Source organism: Cyprinus carpio, chromosome B3, assembly GCF_018340385.1.
Source record: "Cyprinus carpio isolate SPL01 chromosome B3, ASM1834038v1, whole genome shotgun sequence".
In the NCBI taxonomy this organism is placed as follows: domain Eukaryota; kingdom Metazoa; phylum Chordata; class Actinopteri; order Cypriniformes; family Cyprinidae; genus Cyprinus; species Cyprinus carpio.
In genome coordinates, this window is record NC_056599.1 from 14,286,040 (window position 1) to 14,309,636 (window position 23,597).

General features: G+C 36.5%; 1 protein-coding gene across 12 annotated transcripts in view; it reads left to right on the top strand.

Annotated features, from left to right (window-relative positions):
• The window catches only part of LOC109048148 (rho GTPase-activating protein 44-like), a 59,021-nt gene that overhangs the window by 11,536 nt on the left and 23,888 nt on the right, over positions 1-23,597 (top strand). For all 12 annotated transcript variants that reach the window (XM_042719825.1, XM_042719824.1, XM_042719828.1 and 9 more), the window contains exons 2-12: positions 16,526-16,565; positions 16,683-16,802; positions 16,892-16,968; positions 18,872-18,983; positions 19,581-19,657; positions 19,758-19,875; positions 20,051-20,119; positions 20,211-20,292; positions 20,437-20,564; positions 22,259-22,370; positions 22,750-22,831. In XM_042719825.1, coding sequence (XP_042575759.1) covers positions 16,526-16,565; positions 16,683-16,802; positions 16,892-16,968; positions 18,872-18,983; positions 19,581-19,657; positions 19,758-19,875; positions 20,051-20,119; positions 20,211-20,292; positions 20,437-20,564; positions 22,259-22,370; positions 22,750-22,831 — 1,017 coding nt within the window. The remainder of the gene's footprint in view (positions 1-16,525; positions 16,566-16,682; positions 16,803-16,891; positions 16,969-18,871; positions 18,984-19,580; positions 19,658-19,757; positions 19,876-20,050; positions 20,120-20,210; positions 20,293-20,436; positions 20,565-22,258; positions 22,371-22,749; positions 22,832-23,597) is intronic.

Consider the following 23,597-nt stretch of genomic DNA (forward strand, 5'->3'; position numbering starts at 1 on the left):
ATTCAGCAATAAATTAGTCTGTTTCCTCCTGGCTTGTTAACTGCTATGGATCTGGTTAATCTTTCTTGAATTAAAGCTCCATTTAGTTTGTTCCTCGGGCCAGATTCCCATCTCCAGATCTGTATTCATCTCACTGTCACCATCCATTTTTTTGAAAACTTTATCTTGGCTGTTAATGATATAGGAATCTCACATTTGGTTGCCTAGTAACCATGCATCTCGGTTTTTAAAGCCTGCTCATCTACAGCATGCTGCCTACTTGATATTGGTAATTACATCCTGTTATTTCAGGAAGGTGAAAAGACAAAGCAGAGCCCTGTGCTTCTACCATTCGCGGTCCAAATGCACCCTACAGAAATATGCGGTAATTAAATGGCTGCATATTATTTGTGAGGGGACTTAATTTGTGTAATGTTCTGCATAGACTTATAATCAACTTTAAGAACTGTGTTACCCACAGGAAAGAAAAGATGTTTTTAATGTCTCAATTGTTTTCTTGCACTTTAAAGTTGGCATGAAAATTCAAATCTATTTATAAAAACATATTATTGATCTTTTAGTGCAGCGGTTCTCAATTCCAGTCCTCACGCCTCCCTGCTCTTCACATTTTGTAAGTGCCCTAAGAAGTGGACATCACAGGATATTCCGCCATGATTCCAGTTCGAAGCGAATATGTTCCATTCAAATTGCATTGAAGTGTGCGAGATGTGCATTTAAAGTGTATTTATTTACAGAGGTATATGATGTAACACTTGTCTGTGTATCGAGACGTTGCGCAGCGCAATTCAGTGAATGAATGTTCCGAAGTGAGGTAAACTTCAACAGATTTCCCCTGCTCAAGGAGTAGGGAGCAATGAACACTGTGTAGGGACCATGTCAATGGGAACACAGTTCATGCACGGAGCTCAGTTTTAATGAGCTGGTTATCTGAATCAGGTGTGTTAACAAAGAGAGACATGGAAAATGTGCAGAGCTGGGGGGTGCAAGGACTGGAATTGAGAACCGCTGTTTTTGTGAATATTCATTCATGCATATGTTTAATTAAAAAAAAAAAAGACTTTGTAATGTTTAATCGGCATGTCATAACTTGATCTACCAGTTACAGACTTCTCTCAGGTGATGTTCTTTGATCATTCCATTTGTGTAAAGAGCACCTATTATGCCCCTTTTTTACAATATGTAATATAAGTCTTAGGTGTCCCCAGAATGTGTCTGTGAAGTTTCAGCTCAAAATACCCTACAGATCATTTATTATATCATTTTGAAAATGCCTGTGAGAGGAAGCAGAAACGCACTGTTTTTGTGGATGTCTCTTTAAATTCAAATTAGCTGTTGATCCCCGCCCCTTTTTTCAGAATAAGGCTGTGCCTTTAAAGCTAGTACTTCAGATACTCTGCGAAACAAAAACAACTGTTTAGTTTTGATTATCATGTCTATTTCACTGAAGTCATGTGTTTTAATGCCATATCAGTTTAAACTTTAATATATAGGTTTTCTGAGTGCACACATCCGAAGCACTCGCACAGAAAGCGGCTGTCTCACAGCATGTGAGTACTATCTTCAAATACAAACAAGTTTATGTTAAATATAACACAAAAGTTACAAAAACACAGTCGGTTATATCTATGAAAACTAAAACCAGCTATAAAAGAAAAACAATAAAAAAAGGGACGTTTCCCAACAAATGACAACAGACTAATAAACAGTACCTACCGATAACTACGTTATTAATATGACTTAATAAAATTATAACAGAAAATCACTTACTGCTCTAGAATTAAACATTTCTGTAGATCTAATAAGAAGACATTTCTGCTTTTAAATGCTCTAGCGTGAAGATAAACTCTAGCGTGGATTGTTTGTGGCTCACTCAGGGCGAGGTCTCTGCAAATATGGCAGTGTCCGTCAACAATTGTGGGCGGGGCCTGTGCAAAGTGGCATCACATATTTTTATGGATTCTGCAGATGGTTTGTTCTAAAACATTTCTTATGATTTATGAGGATTAATAAAAGGAGCGGGTGGATTTCTATCGTTATAGGGTGGTTGTGTAAAAAAAAAAAGTGCATTTTGCATAACAGATGCCCTTTAAAGGGATAGTTTACCCAAAAAGAATATTCTTTCATCGTTTACTTACCCTCAGGTTCCACAAAAGAAAATATTTTATACAAAGTTGGTAAACGGTTGACGGTACCCATTGGCTTCCATAGTATTTTTTTTCCATACTATGGAAGTCAAAGTCAATGGTGAATGGAATTTGTGTTTGTTTTATTTGCAATGTCAGAAGAGCTCTCATAACTTCTTAAATGATGCTCAAATTTGCCCAAATACATTATGATTTCAATATAACCTCAAATAAGATTCTTCTAAATTTAAATCATCTGAGTTATGCAGTTCACATTCATTTTATAGCTCTGTATCTCTATAATATTGTTATTTGTGTCAATTTTTTTCTCCTAAAGAGTTTTAAGAGAAACATCGAAGATTATGATGCTGCTTAAATCATAACTAAGAACTCCATTACATATCCTGTGCTGTGAAAAAGCAACATAAAATCTGTGCTTCAGTTGACGTTGTACCTTTAGGTCAGACATCTGGTCATATGCTGTGCTGCAGGGAAGGAACGTTTATTGCTATTTTTATAAATCAGATTTTACACTCCCTGAATGAATGATGTTTCAGAATGTGTGTGTGTGTGTGTGTGTGTGTGTGTGTGTGTGTGTGTGTGTGTGTGTGTGTGTGTGTGTGTGTGTGTTCCTTGCAGTTATTCTTGCATATTTAACAGAGTGGTGACCTAGTTCACCACACAGCCCTAGTAAGTGGGTTTCTCTGTTTTAATGGTCTTGTGTCATTCCCCGTCCTTCAGTCTTATCTTCATCTTCGGATCGCGTTTATGTCTCTCGCTGCATTTCGATGTAGAAATTTTCATTAATATACTCTGTAGAGATCCTCTTAAAGCAGGTCTCGCATGAAATGCAGTTCACCGCCAACGCTCCAGGCCTCCTCCTGCTCCTCTTTCTCTCACACTCTCTTTCTCTCCGTTTCCCAGTTATTAAAATGTAGCATCTCTTGTGTGAGAGGGAGAGTGGGCGGCACAGTGGGATAGGAGTGTATTACTCTCTCTAGATCAGATATACTCATCTTAGGTGCAGAGCGAGGAGGAGGAAGAATTTGAGCTGCCAGTTTCCTCTGCACCATTTTTCTTACACACTTAAAAATAAAGGGGGTTTTCGCAGCCATGCCGCAAAGGAACCATTTTTGGGTTCCTCAAAGAACCTTTCGTTGAACAGTTCTCAAAAGAACCATTTTTAATAATCTAAAGAACCTTTTTCCATTATAAAGAACCTTTTGTGTAATGGAAAGATTCCACAGATGCTAAAGGTTCTTCGTGGAACCATTAATTCTGATAAATATCCGCTTCATAACCACACTGTGCTGGAAGGTAAAATGTCAGCCTGGTCGAATTCAGACAAATTGCAAGTGTGACCTCTAGCAAGAAATATTCCTCTGAGCCACATCATCTCATATTCAGTTATGAAGCTGAGCCGGCTTAAGGCCAAAGTCTTAAAATCACTCCTGGGGTTAAAGGCAGGAGCTTGTTAAAGGGGACACATCATGGAAAATAGGATTTTCTTTGCTCTTTTGAAATGTATGAGTTTGATGTACTATGTAGACATACGCTGGCATTCAAAATGCAAAGCTTCTTTCCCACTCCACACACATCTTTTATGGAAAATAGGCACAAAAACTAAAAAAACGGGATAGTATTGCCTTGACAACTATGAGTGTGTGAACATACAGTATTCTGCCACGTTCACATGCCCACGTTCACATATCAGTGCCTATTCAGTATTCAGAACTTGGCCTGGCTTGATGAACAACAGAATGAACGATGTCACTAAGCAGAGATTAGCCAATCATAATAGAGGTCATTTACATAGAAGTCTTAAAGCTACATGAACAACAACATGCGATTTATTTCAAAGGGTCAGAGAGAGACTGGTGGTGCAAGAAACCTAACATAATGGGAATATAGAATGTGACGTAGTGTAGAAAAGTCTTCAGTTGTATCTGCTCATAAATTTGATTTATGAGATGTAAAGAATAGTGCTGTTGTGTCCCAATATTTCAGCAAACTACTCGTGTTTTGGTTACAATCAGTGTTTCTTTTAGCAAATATTTTAAGAAGTGAATAAATCGTCCTAGTTCACTTGCATGCAATGTTTCATCTCTCTCTTTTGATGGGATTGCAAATGCTTTGGTGGTTTTGTTTGACTGTTATCACTAATACTCACCTTCTTTTCAATCAATACATACAATGAGAATGACCTTGTAGTGTGTCCATTTACATCAGTTTCATCAGCATTATCACGTTGACAGGGTAATGAGCCAATCACAACAATGTGGAGGCAATGCCTCTTTTTATATGTCGACTTTTTATCTGTATCTTGTCATTTCCACTCACATTAAACACCATGCTCTAGGAGCTCAGTGAAAAGAGATCTACCTTTTGTCACAGTTAAACAGTATTACTTTAGAAAACTGAGTGCTTTACACACTATTTGATCTTAAATTCTGTTATAGTGCTCAAATTTTAATGTTCTTAGACATACTTTCTCATTTTGAGGAATCACAGCCTCCTTTTGCCTTCTCCGAGGAAACACCCTGCCTCAGGTGTACTGATGTAAGCTTCGTTCAGCCACTAAATAAATCAGTGAATGAATGCAAAAAAAGCTTTTTAAGTGAAATGATTGAAACTAGTCTCTCGGGGGAATCAAAATACCCACCACTAAACCAAACATAGGACGCATTTAAAATGATTCAGGCTAGCTAGGATGTTTTTTTTTTTTTTTTATCTATTTTTTAATCATTACACAGTATAGGCTGCATGCATATAATCAAAAACAGTTAACTCAACAGATATGTCTGTGATTGGCTACAATGATCATGGCTTCATGCTCTTCACCGAGCGCTCACACAGAAGCACATGGGAGCATTTGAAAGCAGGCATCTGTCAGCAGATCCATATATGTGCAGATATATTAGGGATCCGCTGATATACATGGCTTTTAAACGTTCCTGTGTGATTCTGAGTGAGCGCTTGGTTAAGAGTGTGAAGCAATGAGCATTGTAGCCAATCACAGACATTATCTGTTGAACGTGTGAACACACTGGCCAATCAGCAGTGTTTAAGAATCTGCTCAACAGCACTCAAATATTAGCGGGAAATGGATGTCTTTAAAATTTCAGTACCAAAGTCTATACTTTTGACAACACTATTTGAAATAACACAGATGAGCAAATTATGCAATTTTCCTTTTGTGTGAACTGTCCTTTAAGGCTTAAGGTTCAGGCATCTCAATTCTGTAATTAATGTACAGAGAGATGGTGACAGATGGCCGTCTCAAACTGCTTTTACGTGACACTACCCACGCGATTATGAGCACAGACCCTTCTATTTATCAACTTCTAATAAAGTTGATATGTAGGCCACATCATACAGAGTATACAAGTCACATATACTCACACATACAAACTACGTCCTTCCTTCCATATCCTGTCTACCTTTGAAGTCAATAAGACCACAGTGTTTGGGTTTATATCATGTCCTGTCCAGAATGCAATTGGCTTTTGGCACTTGACGTGATACGCAGACCAAATGCATGTCAGATATCCCAGGGGGAAACTCCTCCCTCTGAAAATAAACAGTTTAAATTCTGTCTCTGTAAAGATCCATGCTGATACCCCCGGCTTTGATCTTGTTTCTGGTAACAGTCCCCTCTGGCCTCCTGTGTTACAGGCTGTGGGAGACACTCAAGTGTCCTCTTAAACATATGCTCCTGTCATCTTGCTGGCTCTCTGGGGCTCATCTTCTGTCCGAGACATGGCAGCAGGGGAATGACTACCTGTCGGGCTCAAATGGCTCTTTGAAGCAGAGTCCGTAGACAAGTGTAGCCACCCAGTGTGTAGGATGGCTTCGCTTGGATGGATATGTCTGCCTGCTGGACTCCTCCGGGTATCAGTCTCTTGCAACCTTAGGGCATCTACACACCTTTGGTTTCAAGATGCAGAGGAAGAATGCAAGTGTTCGTCATATAACCAAAAGCATGAGAAAACTCTAATTCAAAGTTAAATATGAATGAAAACGCACCCTATATAATTTCTTAATGCATGTTCATGATTCATCTATGCTGGAGAACAGTACTGTTTTTACACTGATCAGCCATATTATAAAATCCACTGACAGGTGAAGTCAACAACATTGATTATATCATTATAATGGCATCTGTCAAGGGCTGGGATATAATAGGCAGCAAGTGAACAGTCAGTCCTTGAATTTCACATGTTGTAAAGAGGAAAATGGGTTACTGGAAAGAGACTGAGGCTAGATGACTGGATCAGAGCATCTTCAAAACGGCAAGTCTTGTTGGGTGTCCCAGTATGCATTGGTTGGTACCTACCAAAAATGATGCATGGAAGGACAACCAATGCTCATTGATGTGTGTGGAGAGTGAAGGCTAACCCTTCTTGTCCAGTCACACAGAAAGAGCTACTGTAGCTCAGATTGCTGAAAAACGTAATACTTGCCATGATAGAAGGAGTTAAAACATACATTTAGCTGCATATGGCCTGCAGTCAGAGTGCCCATGATGACCCCTGTCTACCACCAAAAGTGCCTACAATAGGCATGTGAGTATCAGAACTGGACCACAGAGCAATGGAAGAAGATCGCCAGGTCTGATGAATCACGTTTTCTTTTAGATCTGGTCAGTGGCCCGGTGGGTGTGCATTGTTTTCATAAGGAAGAGATGGTAGCAGGATGCACTATGGGAAGAAGGTAGGCTGGTGGAGGCAGTGTTATGCTCTGAACAATGTTGTGCTGGAAAACCTTGAGTCCTGGCCTTCATGTGCATGTTATTTTGACATGTACCACCTACCTAAAGATAGTTGCAGACCAAGTTCACCCCTTCATGGCAAACATGGTAAAATTCTGCCAAAATATTGCAAAATAGTTCAGGAATGGTTTGAGGAACATGACAAAGAGTTCAAGGTGTTGCTTTGGCCTCCCCAGATCTTAATCCAATTGAGCACCTATGGGCAACAATTGATCTATCTAATCCTATCCATGGAGGCCCCACCTCCTAACTTAAAGGATCTTGGTGCTAGATACCACAAGACAAATTCAGAGGTCTTGTGTAGTCCATGCCTCGACACATCAACATGGCAACACGAGTGGGACAAACACTATATTAGGTGATTTTGATGTTGGGGCTGATTTTTTTTTAGGCTCCAGCATAGCTTTCTCTAGTATATTTACATCCTTACTCTGCCTCACTGCTAAGAGCTGTTTGCACATATGCAGGATGACAGACCCACAGCTGCTCTGCTCTCTGTATTATGTTGTGTGTAGATCTGCGGAGGATATATTGGGATGAAGAAAAATAATGATGTAGAATACCAGTAAACAGAAATTTGTTTGTTTGTTTGTGTTCGTACTTTGTAGCATTCGTAACCCTTTGCTGGGAGTTTGATTGACAGTTTATCTGACCAATAATAATGCAGAATCTGCTACTTTGTCCAACAAACAAGCCAGACAGGAGAGTAGATTTACTTCAGTGGACTTGAACTTTAAAAATGGTGTATATTGATGTCTTTCAGTGTTTGAAACAAGATACCTTCTGATGTTCATTCAAGTTTATTTTGTGCTATAACTAATAAATATGAAAAGATGATCAGTTCACATTCTGCTTGAACTAAGGGCACTGCAGTGATCTGTCACAACACATTAAACCACCACAAAACTGTATTTATTGTTTGAATTTCTTAAAAAATGACTAAATTTGAAAGGTGAGATTTTGTTTCGTACCAGAAGTAACCTGCTGTGTCTTGTCTGTCGGCATGTTGTCAGTTTCCTCTTTGCTCTGCGATGTATTTTTCACTGTGTGAGAACATAATGTGTGGTGTGAGAGCGCAATGGCTTGTCGCACGTAGTAACGGTAACTAAGGGGGTCAGGTCTTTGCAAAGGGTCAATTTCCATATTTGGTATTTTGATCCTTTGCCAAGAAAATAAAATTACTTCTTTTTTTTGCTCACAATCTCTCCATATTATATTCTTTTGCTGCATGTAGAATATCCTTAAGAAAGAGGTGGTCCACTTCTGTGTGTGATGCCCCAGATAACTGTCCTCATATCCCACTATATGAGACTTTTAGAGACTGCTTGGATATAATATTTAGTCATAAACACACAAATGTAACCTTTCTATCTTGCCTAAGTACATTATTACTATATTGTCCTTTTGCTGCTCTTTAAAAGGATGCCTAAAGCTTCAGGAAAAACTAGTGCTTTCCACAAATGCAGAGCACTTGCTACATCATTTACAGCATACTTCATTTTGAAGCATTAATCAATCCAGCATTTTAAACTTCTTGTTATTGTTATAGTTATTAAAGGGTAACTTAACCCCAAAATGAAAATGTTGTCATTAATCACTTACCCCCATGTTGTTCCAAACCTGTAAAAGCTTTGTTTGTCTTTGGAACACAATTTAAGATATTTTAGATGAAAACCGGGAGGCTTGTTACTTTCCCATTAACTGCCAAGTAAATTACACCGTCAAGGTCCAGAAAAGTACGAAAGACATCGACAGAATGGTCCATCTACCATCAGTGATTCAGCCGTTTCTACATGTATTTACACTTTGATTTGAACAGAAACAGCACATCCATGCAGCGCGGCTGACACAGAAGAGCGTAGGCTGCTTGCGTTCAGCTCATATTCTTCAAAATGGTGCTACGGTAATGTGGGGAGAGACAGAGGAGACAAATTGTTGAATAAAGTCGTTATTTTTGTTTTCTTCGTATACAAAAAGTATTCTCGTATTTTCATTTTGGGGTGGAGTATCCCTTTAGATATGTTTGATGGACTGTTATTTATTATTAAGTTCACCTTAATATTAGAGATGCACCTAAATGATTTTTTTTAGAAACAGAAATCATCATTCATTTAGTCAAAAACTGAAACCAAAAATACATATTTGGTAATTAAATTTAGGTAATTTGGCTAGTACAGTTAGCACAGTAGCCAAACAAACTATTCTAGCACCACAGGGAAGTGCATCCACTCAGCTGATATGATAACCTGCTGTAGTTTATCCATGTTGTGTGCATTAAATGATGTATATCCAACATATTATGTAGAACCTCAATTTATTGTGATTGTTTCTACCATTATTACACTGAAATTAGGGCAATATTATTTATTAATAACTAGTACAAACCAGCATTTAGTCTTATGCCAAATTGTCTAGGAATGCACAATATATATCGGCCAACATATCGGTTATCGGTTTTTAATTATAAAGAATTATCGGTTATTGTTATTAGTCAAAATTTTTTTATTGGTACATTTCAAAGAATTACACAGCAAAGATGGCAGAGAAGCAGTTCTGAAATGGCATTCAGGTGTCTTTACACATACTGTTTAAAGCAGAGTTGAAAAAAATGCAAACCTCATATAAAATAATAGAAAAGAGCAGCTCATAATATGTAGTTTGAGCAACTCTCTTCACTGACCAGCTGAAAAAAGCTCCTAATTTTTTAAGCGTTTCAGGCCCTATTTTGTACCCTATTCTTGGAAAGTGCCAACTGTTGTAGGCCTGACGAAGGGCTTGAAATAAGATGGAGGAAGAACTGGAGCCAAGGAACAGATGGTGAAAACAATCCCTCCACCACAGGGCTGTTGGCATCAGATAAGAGCCCATATAGCAGCACTATTCTTCTCTGCAGTGATAAAGTCTCATTCCATCTTTAAATAAAAGCAGTAGAATGGCTATTATGCGGATCGGCCCGGCAGTGGTGTGGCTCTGCTCAAGTCACAATTGCAGGAAGAGGTTTTGCAGACAGGACAGGAAGTGGGTAGGAGAAAGGGCGTGAGACTGTGCGGCTTTTGTCTTGACTGTTCTGAGGTCTGTGATCAGGGCCGTCCGCACACACATTGTTCCTGTGGTCCCCTCGGTGTCAGGCACAGTCCACTCACACAGGAAGTGCCGTGTGCACAGACCGAGTTTGGAATTCTTTTGCTGGGCTCGGACAGTGCTCATAATAGACCTGAATGGCAGAGATTTCATTTATTCGGTTTTCCAGGTATTAGAGGGACGTGTATGAAAGATGGTCATAGGACACATTTAGAGGACTCCTCAGCTCCTAAAATCTGTACCCTTCTTGCCTTAACATGTCATGCATAAATTCTTTTTTTTTTTTAAAGATTGTAAAAGGCAGCACTGTCTTCACAGCCTGTGGTGAACAGTATCTTTTTCAGTATTACACAGATCAAAAATAGAGATGACAAATAAGAAACACCACAGCAGGTGTAGATTTAAAAGTATGCTAATTCTTCTACCTACATTCTCTGATTCGTCTTCTTAACACCGCTTGTTATCTATGTTTTGTTAATGCATGTTGACAGATTATGTGTTGTTTGTGTATATCGAAAATGTTGGAGAATATTTTTTTAAATATATTTTTGGGGATATTTGCAAATTGTTTCTTTTGAGAGAAAACAACATGAAAATATACTTCATTTGTTTTCATTTGATTTAGTTGAGCTAGTTTTACATCAGCTGGATTTAGGTGTTTTTTTTTTTTTTTTATAATAGATATATGGCAACAATTAGTGTAACTGATTCAGTTAATCTGCCAAACATTTAATTGATTAGTAAATAAATTGGATATAAAAAACAGATTTTTATATCCAATAAACCTGTTGCTCAGGATATTTGATATATAATTATATATGTTTAGGATAATTGATTTATGGCAACAGTTAGGGCTGCAATTAGAGTAACAATAAGTTTAGTAATTGATCAAATTAATCTGTCAAGTATTTAATTGATAATACAATTAATCGAGTAATTCACATACAGCTTTCCACGATTTATATGAAATTTGAGAACAGAGAGGCAGGGATATAGTAACATTGTCATAGCATTGCTAAATATGCATTTGCTTTAATAAAATATTGTTTATATGCCTTAAAAGAGTAATGAAAATGTGTTATTTACCAAAGGCTTTTAATATCAATCTCAACCAACCTGATCTCACGAGAATACAGAACTATTTTATGGCATTATCTCGTAAATTCATATAATGTGATTTGTACAAAGATTAAGAAAAAAGCATGAAAATTAAGCATCTCTATCAGTGGGGCTTAAGCAGGTCGTATGAAAATGTACAAATGGAATCAAAAATATTCATACACATCAACCACAGTTTCCATAAGATTGTGTTGTTTTCAACCCAGGGCTGAGACACTTGTCAGTGTTCTGGATATGAGTCTGCATGGGTCTCAGGCAGACCTTGGGTTTCAGATTCAAGTATACGGGACTGTGAAGACCTCTAGTGTCAGTAAAGGGTTCAGGGTTTGACTGGTTATCATGGGCAGTTGGTGACAGCTACACTTTTTGGAAGCAAAAAGCATCTAGTTCCAATGAAAGCTTTTCAAAAATTCCCCTTTGCTTTCTTGTGATGACTTCAGCAAATCAGCACCGTCCCTCTGGGAATGTGTGAAGAAATTATGGACCAGATTTACTAAACAGGGCAAATTAGCGCTAGAGCGCAATTCCATAAAAGCGCCAATGGGAGGGCAAAATTCTGCGGGTGATTTACTGACAATGCACACATTAAAGAACAGATGCAGTCAGATCATTTCCATAATGACCAGTGCAATCTACTAAGCACAGAGCAAATTACCACCTGCTTTTAGACATGCTTTTTTGGGCATTAAATAATGTCAAAAATACCAGTGAATTGACGAGCGCAAATCTTAGTAAATCATGTTGCGTGATTCATTTAAATACTCTCCTCCAATAAATTTACTGATCAAAAGGGAAACTCCTACAAATGCATATTCAATAATGTGAGTCACAAAAATAACAGTGTCCACACCTTTTCAGTGCTAATTTCCCATTGCATGTCTTTAGTAAATCCTGACAATATTTTTTTACACCAAATGAGGGTTTGCGCTGGCAAAGACCTATGAATGCCAAACATCTTGTAAAGCTAATGAAAGATTACCACCGTAATAAAAAGAAACATCTCTTCAAGATGTTTGCAGACTAATTGCCATCTTTGAGAGTTGTCCTGCTGCCCGTGAGTCATGTTGAAGAGTGACTGGAGGAGAGCTTTGGTGAGTCTCCCGACGGGCCGAGTCTCTGGGCTCTGAAGTCCCCGGTCAGTGCCTCATCTCTGGCCCGGCCCCAGCAGGCCTGTCTCACTGAGCACTAGGTCATTCACATGCATCATCTGTTCTCCTCTGCCAGGCCGCTTGTTTGTTTTTGTCTTTGCCTTGGGAAATTTGCAGTGTAGGAGAGCAGTTCAGCTCGAAGCATCTGTTGTAGGCAGCCTGGGTTTTTTTTTTTTTTTAATCAATCGACCTGAAACAGGAGGATACTGCTGCTCAAAAACAGGAGAGGGAGAATTTCATAACACTGAATTTGTTTTATAGTATGTGCATTAAAGTAATTTTATGGCAACAAAACACTGCTGTTTAATAAATAGTGAGATAACTGTAGACTGTTTATGATTGGTATGCTGTGTAGCATCTTGTCTCATTAATGCAGTATGTCTGCTCACACATTGGCTAGTTTAAATGGCTAATCACAATAGAGTTGGAACTGTACATTATATATTTATTATTTTTCTTGCACAATCATGGTTACGTCAGTAGAAGAAACAGACTCTGCAGAGACTTTTAATGAAAGATTATGAAATCAAACACTTTTTGTCTATATAATAATGTGAACTGATGAGTCATACACAATAAGACTAGGGACATTTCTGTGGCAAGTCAATAGGGTCTGTTTCATGTCGTCTTAAAAGTGAACAGACTGAGAGATGAGTCACCAACAGAAGGAAAACCAGCATACTGATTTTATTAAGGGCAAAAATGAAATCGAAAACTGTTGTTTGGATGATAGTCTTTTAATAATTAAGTGCTGCTAAAATGTGCAAAATGGGAGTGAGTGGAATATTTCAAGGCTTTAGACTTTCAGAAGTCACGCATTACCTTTTTTAACCTTCAGAGACCCTATGCAGTGAAGCTGAATGGAAAGATAAAAGAAAGAAAGAATGAAATCTTCTAAATATGGCTTAAACCTACAGCAGTTTATCTATTTAATTAATTAAAATGTAATTTAGTTAAATATTAAATACATGTTATATTAAGTATTAAATGATAAATATCTCATTTAAAATGTTGATTTAATTAATTTTGGATCAAATTTAGCTGTCTTCCCAATATATATTTGATGAATGGCCAAATAAAATGAACTTCTGTAAATATGATTTTTCTCACTGTTGCAGAAATATAAGATTATGTTGAGGGTCAGTTTGACACATTTTGGTTTTTGTGTTGTTGAAAATATGGGTTAACCTATGATGCTTTTCGTGACTTTTTCTTGTTTGGGGTCATGAAAATGCCTGCAAAATGTTGTGTTGTGTAATATGCGTACATTTCTATTATGATTATCATGTTTGTGGGTAAATATGTCCGCATATTTCATCATTAAAGATAATGACACATACATTTTTAGGTATTTTATGTCAGATTTACATTTAAGCATTTGACAGATGCCTTATTCTTTAAAAATATACACTATATTGAAGGCGTACATGTTTATGCATGTCCATGATGCTACTGAAGTGCTTTTCCACAACTTTTCTATTTAAAATATTAAATGTTTTCACATTCTAAACTCTTGCAAATTACATCATTGTTCAAAAATTGTCTCTTTTAAATAATAAATAATGCACGCTGCTGTCTCTGTCTTAGATATAAAATGCACCTCTTTCTACATCAAGACCCTCTTTTACACTTTAAAAAGTCACAGTTATCGTGGATGGGAAGGAGATGTGCTGGTGTCTATTTTCATTCGTATTTGGCATTTGCTGCCATAGCAACCTGCTCTTCTGTATGTATGTGAGCACCATATGGGTCATGCTGCTTATCTGAGGCTCAGCAGAAACAGAACCTGCTCTGCATCCTTGCTGTGATTCATTATGAATATGTAATGGCCAGAGTTCAATATGGCGCATTCATAGGGGATTGTGAAAGTCGTTTTTTATTGATTTTCATAGCTCATGAATGTATGTGAGCTGGAGGAGGTGGCGTCGACCCTCCACTCATTCGTGAAAAGTTCCTCCACAGTTTGAATTGCTCAAAGTAGAGACTCTCAGTCAGCTAGTTATATAGGAACTGTTGAGTTGTTATTCTTATGATATTCTCAGTATTCAGGCAAGATTAATTTAATGATCTAGTATCAAATGACAGAATGTTATTAAAAGGAAGAACCAGTTATAATATTGTTTTAGTAGCATGGTGCATTCAAAAAGAAACATCTGTTAGACAAGCTGAGATGCAGCTATTGTCGGATCATCAGGATGGAATGAGAGGTAGAGTTGAGTGTCATCAGCATAGCAGTGATATGAAAAGCCATGTTTCTGAATGACAGAACCTAGTGATGCCATGTAGACAGAGAAGAGAAGTGGTTCAAGAACTGAGCCCTGAGGCACCCCAGTAGCTAGATGAGTAGTAGTAAAGCATTTAATCCCACCGGGATTGACCGTAAAAAAAAAAAAAAATAAAAAGAATAAAAAAAAGGTTTTCATTGATAAAGCTCTAAAAACCTCACTCACTTATGTTTGGTGCACTTCCTGCAAATATGGAAAAAAATAAAGGATCTCAATTAAATATGTGCAGATTCACATTATTTGTGAAAATTGTCACATGACCAAATCAGTTTATTTATCACCATGAGAAGATGATGGCTGCATCAAAGCTCCAAAACGAAAGGCTAGTAAAGTATATTAACAAATATATTACAAAGATTTTTGGTACACATTATCTTTAAGGTGTCTAGTATTAATATATGAATTCACATATATTCAGTTTTGTTGAGTGTGGTCATAGAACGAGGGAACACCTTGATGGTCACAATATAGTGACTGGTGGGAAACAGTGAATTTAGGTAAACAATATAAATCTAATTGCAGTTGTTAGTAAAAATTACACTTAAATGGTGCAATGACAAAATATTGCACTAAATTAAAAATTCAAATGTTACAAATAAATTACAATATTGATGTTGTAATACTGGTAGCACTAATATAAAAATGTGATGATATACTTTACAAAAAAGTACAAATTTTGAAATGCGTTGATGGTTGTATTTTTTGTCTTTTATCTCAATACTCAAGGTTTTTATTTTTTATTTATTTATTTTTTTAATGCATAATAGTGACCCTAGAATGTGATCAAACAGTTTAAAATAGCTGGGCTAAGTTAAATAACAAATGTAACAATATTTATTACTGCAAGTGTATTTTTCACACACACAAAAAAAAAAAAAAAAAAAAATATATATATATATATATATATATATATATATATATATATATATATATGTTATTGATTATTTCAAAGGGTTACTAATGACATATCATTTGGATATTTTCATGTCTGGGAAAAAAATGGGATTAAATGGGTTAAGTTACTAAGCTATCTATCTATCTATCTATCTATCTATCTATCTATCTATCTATCTATCTATCTATCTATCTATCTATCTATCTATCTATCTATCTATCTATCTATCTATCTATCTAAATTGAAGTTTTGCTGAAATTTGTGTCAAAAGTTGTTTGTGTTTTGAGCAACGTAAAGGTGCTCAGATGATGATTAAGTATTTCCTGATGAGTCCAGTATGAGTCCATTGGACGAAGAAAATTTATACATACTCTATCGTTTATTGTTTTTGAGTCTTTTATGTTTACCAAGAATGCATTTTTTTCATTTGATCAAAAATAAAATAAAACAGCAATATTGTTGTAATATTATTGCAAATTAAAATAGCTGTTTTCTATTTTAATATGTTTCAAAATGTAATTTATTTCTGTGTTATTTCTTCAAAGCTGAATTTTCAGCATCATCACTCCAGTCTTCAGTGTCACACGATCCTTCAGAAATCATTTTAATATGAAAATTTGATGGTCAAGAAACATTTATTACTATTATTTTCAGTGTTGAAAACAGTTGTGATGCTTAATATTTATGATAATTGGAATATAATTTTTTTGTAACATTATAAATGTCTTTAAACTGTCACTTTTGATCAGTTTAATGCATCCTTGCTGAATAATATTATTAATTTCTCAGAAAAAGATATACTGACCCTGACATGTAGTATAGTATAATGTCATTTAACTTACAATACAACTGTTTTATTTTATTTTTAACTGACTCTGCAATCCAAATTATCACAATTTATGAGGTTGCTTTACAAATCCATTCAAAAATCTGCGAAGCATGTGTTTTTGCATATAAGTGTCTTATATAACTTGTGTTTAATTAATTACGTAAGGGATTTATAGACATTCCCCTGGTAAAGGTGCTCTCATAAAGTGTGTTCAGCAAAACTATCCAGCCTCTTGTTAGCGCAACACTTAAATGCCTCTTCTCTCTGATCACAGGGCAGAAAAAACAGAGGTACTGAGTGAAGACCTGCTGCAGGTGAGATGAAATCAGATCAGTGTGAACACAAGCTGGATATATTTACCTACTGCTCTAATCTACTCTCAATTCTACTGCACTGCTCATATTCCTCACATGTGTTTATTTTGCATTCAGGTGGAGAAGCGTTTAGATCTGGTAAAGCAGGTCTCTCATAGCACACATAAGAAGCTGACCGCCTGTCTGCAGGGACAACAAGGCGCCGATTTAGACAAGAGATCAGTCAAATCTCCCTCGGTACATCAGCTCTCACACCACACACTCCTGTTTTCTGCACTTAAATTAATTACACTCATAACAGCTTGATTGTGGTTTTCCCTAAACAGAAAAAGTTGCCCCTGACGATACTTGCTCAGTGTATGGTGGAGGGAGCGGCTGTGTTAGGAGACGACTCTCTTCTTGGGTGAGTTTGTCTTTGTATTTCAATGTCTAAACAGATTTTTCAAGCTGTTTCCCTTGGGCTGCATCATAATTTACAATCGAATGGGCATCAATGGAGAATTATGCTTCTAAACCTGGGGGGGGGGGGGGGGGGGGGGGGTTTGCTAGAAGTTGTTTTCACTTTGAATTAAGTTTATTTTCTTAGCCTACACCACAAATGCTTTTTCTTGTTTTAAGCGTAAATTTCATTTTGACAATTTCTTCGGAACACAAGACTTATGACTTACATCATTTTTCTAAAAACTTTACTTTTTTCCCCTTTGGCAGATATTTTTTCTTGTCTTCCAGAATGTGATTTTGCTTCTCAAGTAAATGTCTTAAAATTTAAAAAGGGAAAATGTGGGAAATTAACAGATGGGACGTCAGTGTACACTAAGAAAAATGGCAATACAAATGGCTCCAGGTTGAGCTGAGGAAGTGATGCCAAAAAAGCTGTGATATATTCAGATTCAGTGATATCACTGCATTCATTTCACACATACTGATGTAATATTTTAGCAAAAATACTGAATTGTATTGTAATACAGAATTCAGACAGAAAAGGCAGACAAAGCGTGAATCAATCACTTAGATTAGGCAAGACAAATTTAGCAATTACACAAAGAAAAATCAGAATGAAAGCATGTAATTCGAGCTTGCAATATATGTGTGTGTGTGTGTGTGTGTGTATATATATATATAAAGATATTATATATATATATATATATATATATATATATATATATATATATATATATATAAAATTTCCTTTTATTTTTATATTTCATTTTTCATTTTAATTTTTGTTAATGGAATTTTGTGCTTTTGCTATTTGTATTTTTAACATTTCTATTTAGCTTTTTTTATTTTAAAATTATTTTATTTTATAAAAACAAGTGGTTGTTGCAACATTCATTTTTTAATTTGATTACATAAATCTGTTCATCTTATATTTATTAGATTTATATTATTACTTTTATTTCAGCTTTATTTTAATTTTTTAGTTGTAATTTTAGTTAACAATAAGACCACTTTCAGACTGGACAATATCTACATAAAATACAAAATATTCCACAAAATCACCAGAAGCAGGTAAAATTATAAAATGTTGTTAAAGTTATTTGAAACAGTGAAATTATAGTATATAACAAATCACCCTTAAAAACCTAGACTCAGTTGTCATCCAGCACAATAAGTGGCAATATGCATCTACTTGAGTTGTTTTACTAAACGCAGAATTTATTTTTTTATTATTATTATTATTTATTTTATTTTTTTTGGTGATGGCTAGAAAGGGATACAACTACGGCCAGAACTGCAAGTCTTGAAAAATCTAATTCGCTAGTTGTCTTCTTCACTGTCTGTTTAATTTTTTCCTATTTATTTCCACAACGTAGGCTGATTACTTCGTTAGTTGTCTTCTTTACTGTCAATTTAATTGTTTTCTTTCACTGTCTTCCTGTCCATCCAGCAAGATTTTCCATCACTTCTGGCCATAACTGTATCCCTTCTAGCTTAACCGCTTTTTTTTCAGCCAGGTGGTGTAGTTACCAGGAGGGGCTGTTGGGATTGTGTTAACCTGATAAACCCTTTTCAAACTTCTTGTGGTCAGTGTTTGATTTCTAAATGTCTCTTGCCATGCAACCTGCATTGGTTTGCACCAAATTCATTTGGATAGTTTCTACCAAGGGACAGATGAAGTAACACCAAAAATATAGAGTTTGATTAGGTACACACCCTTCGACATCAACATCAAAATATATGGGTAGTTATTGGTCATATTTAAGCTCTTGAGATCTTTCGTGACATTCACTGAGAAGCTTGAGATTAGTATGCAGCCCTGGTTTGGTTGACTTCATTGACTCACCTGTGGTCTCCATCTGCAGTAAGATGCTGAAGCTCTGTGGTGAGACAGAGGAGAAGTTGGCCCAAGAGCTGCTCGTCTTTGAGCTTCAGATTGAAAGAGATGTTGTGGAGCCTCTGTATGTGCTGGCTGAGGTGATGAGCGTGTTTTTCCTGTCAAAGTTACACTGTAATACACATATTGCCTCCTTTTTCATCTGCATCTAACCATTTAGTAGGCCTACCTGACATATGAAATAATAGTGAGAATAAGCTATTTTTTATTTTTTGAATCAGGCTTCAATGGTGTAGTATGATACCGAAGAATATGGAGCTTTAAATTGAGGAAAAAACACCTGTTTTATTCAGTTGCTATAATAAATAAATAAATAAATAAATAAATGAAATGCATTTTGGTGCAGCTGCTGATATTTATATGGCCAAAAGGAAAGATGAAAGCAGTATAAATCAGTGAGCTCTTGGTAACAGTATAACAGACAGCATTGTGAAGGTTACTTTGGAAATGTAACAGGTTACAGATTACAAGTTCCCCTATTTAAAATGAAATAAGTAGTGTAACTATTTCAATGTTTCATGTTGATAATTTAGAGGCCTTTCTGTATCAAATATGTATATTAAATATGATACAGTGAACTTTATAAGGTTAGAAGCTTATCACTAAATGCTTACAATTTTTATGTATAAAGGTTGTATTGCTTAATTCTTCTCATATGGATATGATTTGCTGTTTAGGTGGAAATTCCGAACATTCAGAAACAGCGAAAACATTTAGCCAAACTTGTCTTGGACATGGATTCTGCGAGGACACGGTAGGAACTATGAGCAATATTACTGTTGTTGTCTCTCCTTGATTCTTCTGCATTTCCCACATTGTGCTCTGACAGCATCATTGGTCCTCCTGACCTCTAGGTGGCAACAGTCATACAAATCGTCAGGTCACCCCAGTAATGTGCAGCAGGGCGGAGCTAAGGCGGATTCCTTGAGAGAGGAAATGGAAGAGACGGCCAATCGGATGGAGATCTGCAGGGTGACGATTCCTCTCACTGTTTCTTCCGCATTTAATTAAAAACTTAAACAAATGTGAGGCAAAATTAGTATGTTACTCTTACCTAATAATCTCTAACTTAAAATGTTCTTCCTTTTTTAATGAGAAAATTGAAATATGTGTGATAATGTAGACCTACATGTCTTCCTCTCTGTAGGACCAGTTATCAGCGGATATGTACAACTTTGTGGCCAAAGAAATAGACTATGCAAACTACTTTCAAACGGCAAGTACCTCTGGGCTCTGAAGGTGAAGTGTGTAATTTTAGTTGGATTGGCTTACAACATGTGTGTGTCCTCTTATTGGTCTTGCTGTAGCTCATAGAAGTTCAGGCGGAGTATCACAGGAAGTCTTTGGAGATTCTGCAGAGTGTGCTGCCACAGATCAAAGCTCACCAGGGTGAGACTCTCCACTTCCACTTTCACGTCTGAGCGTACAAGTTTGGTTAAGTGGTGGCTTTCAAGTGTGTGTGGGTCTGTCAGTAAATTTCTTTCTGTTGCTTTTTGGAGACTGCATTTTAATGTCCACCATGGTGTGTTTCAGAGGCCTGGATAGAGAAGCCATCGTATGGAAAGGCCCTAGAGGAACATCTAGCCATCAGTGGCAGGGAGATTGCGTTTCCTATCGAGGCGTGTGTCACCATGCTGCTCGAATGTGGCATGGAGGAAGAGGTGCGAGACTGCTGAGAAATAACACAGCATGGCTTATTTATATCTGGAAATGCAGTTTGTTTCTACAAACTGAGGGATGAGTGGAGATTATTGTCTGTGGTAATCAACAGCGTGTCACAGATGCCGTTCAAAGACATTGTGCTGTAGATAGATCCCTGGAAAGATCCCTGTGATGATCAAGTACAATTATAGTAGCATTGACCAAGTTTTTTATAGTCCACGGACCACCTGAAGTCCATTCACTGATCAAATAGTTTATTTATTTATTTAACTTCAATTATTTATTTTATTAAACTTTAATTAAGTATTTATTAAAGTTTTGTTAATTGTTTAGTTATTTAAATTCCCATAAATTACATATAAAAAAACTAATCATTATTGGCTGCTTTGCATGTTATTCATGAAGTCTGAATTAACTATACAAAGTTATTAAATTACTCACAATTTGTTTTTTTGTTAGTTTTTTTTTTTTTTCTCAGAAATTAAGAACTCTGTGTTCTCCAAATAAAACAATAGTAAATTAGTAAAATAAATATTAATATTTTTATTATTTTTATGTAACATGATATTATTATAATAATTTATAATAATACATATTTTATAAGAAATCAATTAAAGGTATCTTATTCAGTTATCTAATTTAGGTTTAGGGTTTGATTATTTTGATATAGGAGTAATAATTTAGCTAATTAAGAGGGTGTATGTATATAAGCTACTGTATATGAAGAGGTTGGTTCCAAAACACGATAAACGCCATTTTAAAAAAAATATTGAGTTCCCGCCAAAATCAATATTGTATCTGGTCGGTATTGAAAAGTCCATTTTTAATTTTACACAAAATGTGATATCCGCCGTGTGATTCTATCATGTTTTCTCCCTTTCTTTCCGAACCGCGACAAACACCAGTCTCCCTTCTCTGCAGAATGCGATACATCTGCTCAACCAATCACAGCGCACCATCCACGCATTGTAAACAGTAACTGACAAGCTACAACAGATGAATCGCCTTCGATTATGAACACGATAGCTTGTCAGTGATCTATGGCTCTGCCGCTCCATCTGAAATCATGTGATGGAGATTTACTACTAATCACAGAACCGGCTTTACTGATGAGATGCGCATGACTATCGCATGTGATTTATCGTGCAGCCCTAAAAAAATATAATTTTGAAGGCACTGATGAACCTGTGGTGGATTCTGCAGTGGGGAAGAAATGTAAGCTATTAAAAAGATTAGTATTAACCAAGTTCAGAGGCTGTCATATGTGTATCAACTTACTTTGTTGTGTATTTAAATATGAAAAATAACTTTTATATTGATTCAATGAATTTATTGCATTTTGGGAAAAAATTATCAGTTTTTATAATAAATCTTTGAAAATCAAAATATATACTATAAGTATAGTGCATTGATAGTGTACTTACTACATAAAACATACTTGGACAATATACTTGAAGTTCACTTAAAAAATGAATTACTGAGTATTTATTATTTAAAATATTTTTTAGCTATCTTGAGGCACTCTTGGAAATTTGCTGAGACCCCATAGTGAGCCCCGGACTCCAGGTTAAGAACCACAGGTCTATTGCAAAAAACAAAGAAAGTAAACAATGAGGGCCAAGGTTGCCATTTGGAACAGGGCTTGGGAATTTATGACCAAAAAGGTCTAACTTCATTCTTCCTGTCACTTCAGGGTTTATTTCGGGTGGCCCCCTCGGCCTCCAAGCTGAAGAAACTGAAGGCATCACTGGACTGCGGGGTCCTGGATGTGCAGGAGTACTCGGCCGACCCACATGCCATCGCAGGTGAGCATCTGCCTCTCTCCTCTTAGCTTTTAAAATGTCCAGTGATCTACCCTCAGTGTACTTTTAGTGGATCGCAGCTACAAAATTTCAGACCCCACGGCAGTTGGCATTAAAATCTGTCCCAGGTTAATTTGATCTCATTACTCTGGGCTTGAAGCATGACCTAGTAGCCATCAGGTAGGGGGCCACAGCTGACAAGCGCTACACGCTGATTGTGGCTTTTGACAGCTCATTTGTCAGGCTTCCCTTTAGTGTTTCAAGCAGAGAATATCACACCTCCAGTCACATCCTATCACATGTGCTGTGCTTCCCTCTTTCACCATGCCCCCGCCTCTCTCCTTCCCTCTGACCTCTTTCCTTCCTCATCTGCTTCCCTCAGGAGCCTTGAAGTCTTATCTTCGTGAACTTCCTGAACCTCTAATGACCTTTGAACTCTATGATGAATGGATTCAAGCTTCAAAGTAAGTATCAATAGTCTACCCCAACACACACTCCATTACCCACTACCATTTGCCATTTTCAGATTTCACCTTTGCTCAATTCCAAAACACACCCTGACAGTAAATATACATTCCAGAAACATCTATTTGATGTTTCATCTGGAAAAAAATGGTCTCAGGTGGTCAAAACCTTTCTAAAACTAGCCTGCTGAACCAGTTATGACCAGCTGTAGACATCTAGAAAAGATGTTTATGAGTTAGAATATATGTAAAACTGCTTTTTTAAAGTTGTATATCAGCTGTACACAACAGATGTTTTGCAGATGAAGCCCTCTGTAACTGAAACCTTGGAGATGTACTTGTGCTCTCTATGTAGTGACCCGTCTACCTATCCACCTTATTTTTCAACGTGGATGTAAGCCGTTTCTGTGATTGTGTGAGTCTTTTGGTTCATTAGCCTCTGTAGGGAAATAACGAGAAGAATAACAAAAGTGCAGTAAACAGTAAAACTGTTTGCACTACAAACCAGTGTGTTCATAATTAAGATAATACATTAAAATAACATGGTAAGACACACCAGTTTGCGATATCAAGCAGCAAAATGAACCGTTTTGTACAGCTAAAAATAGCTGGAAGTGAATGACACCAGAAGCCAGGCACATTAAATTTACAAATGCACTTACGGGAAACATGAGGTGGGTAGCATTTAAGATGCTGAAAATTAAAAGTACGCTGCTTTCTGAGATACCTTCTTACAATATCATGTACCTGTATGCTTTACAGATCA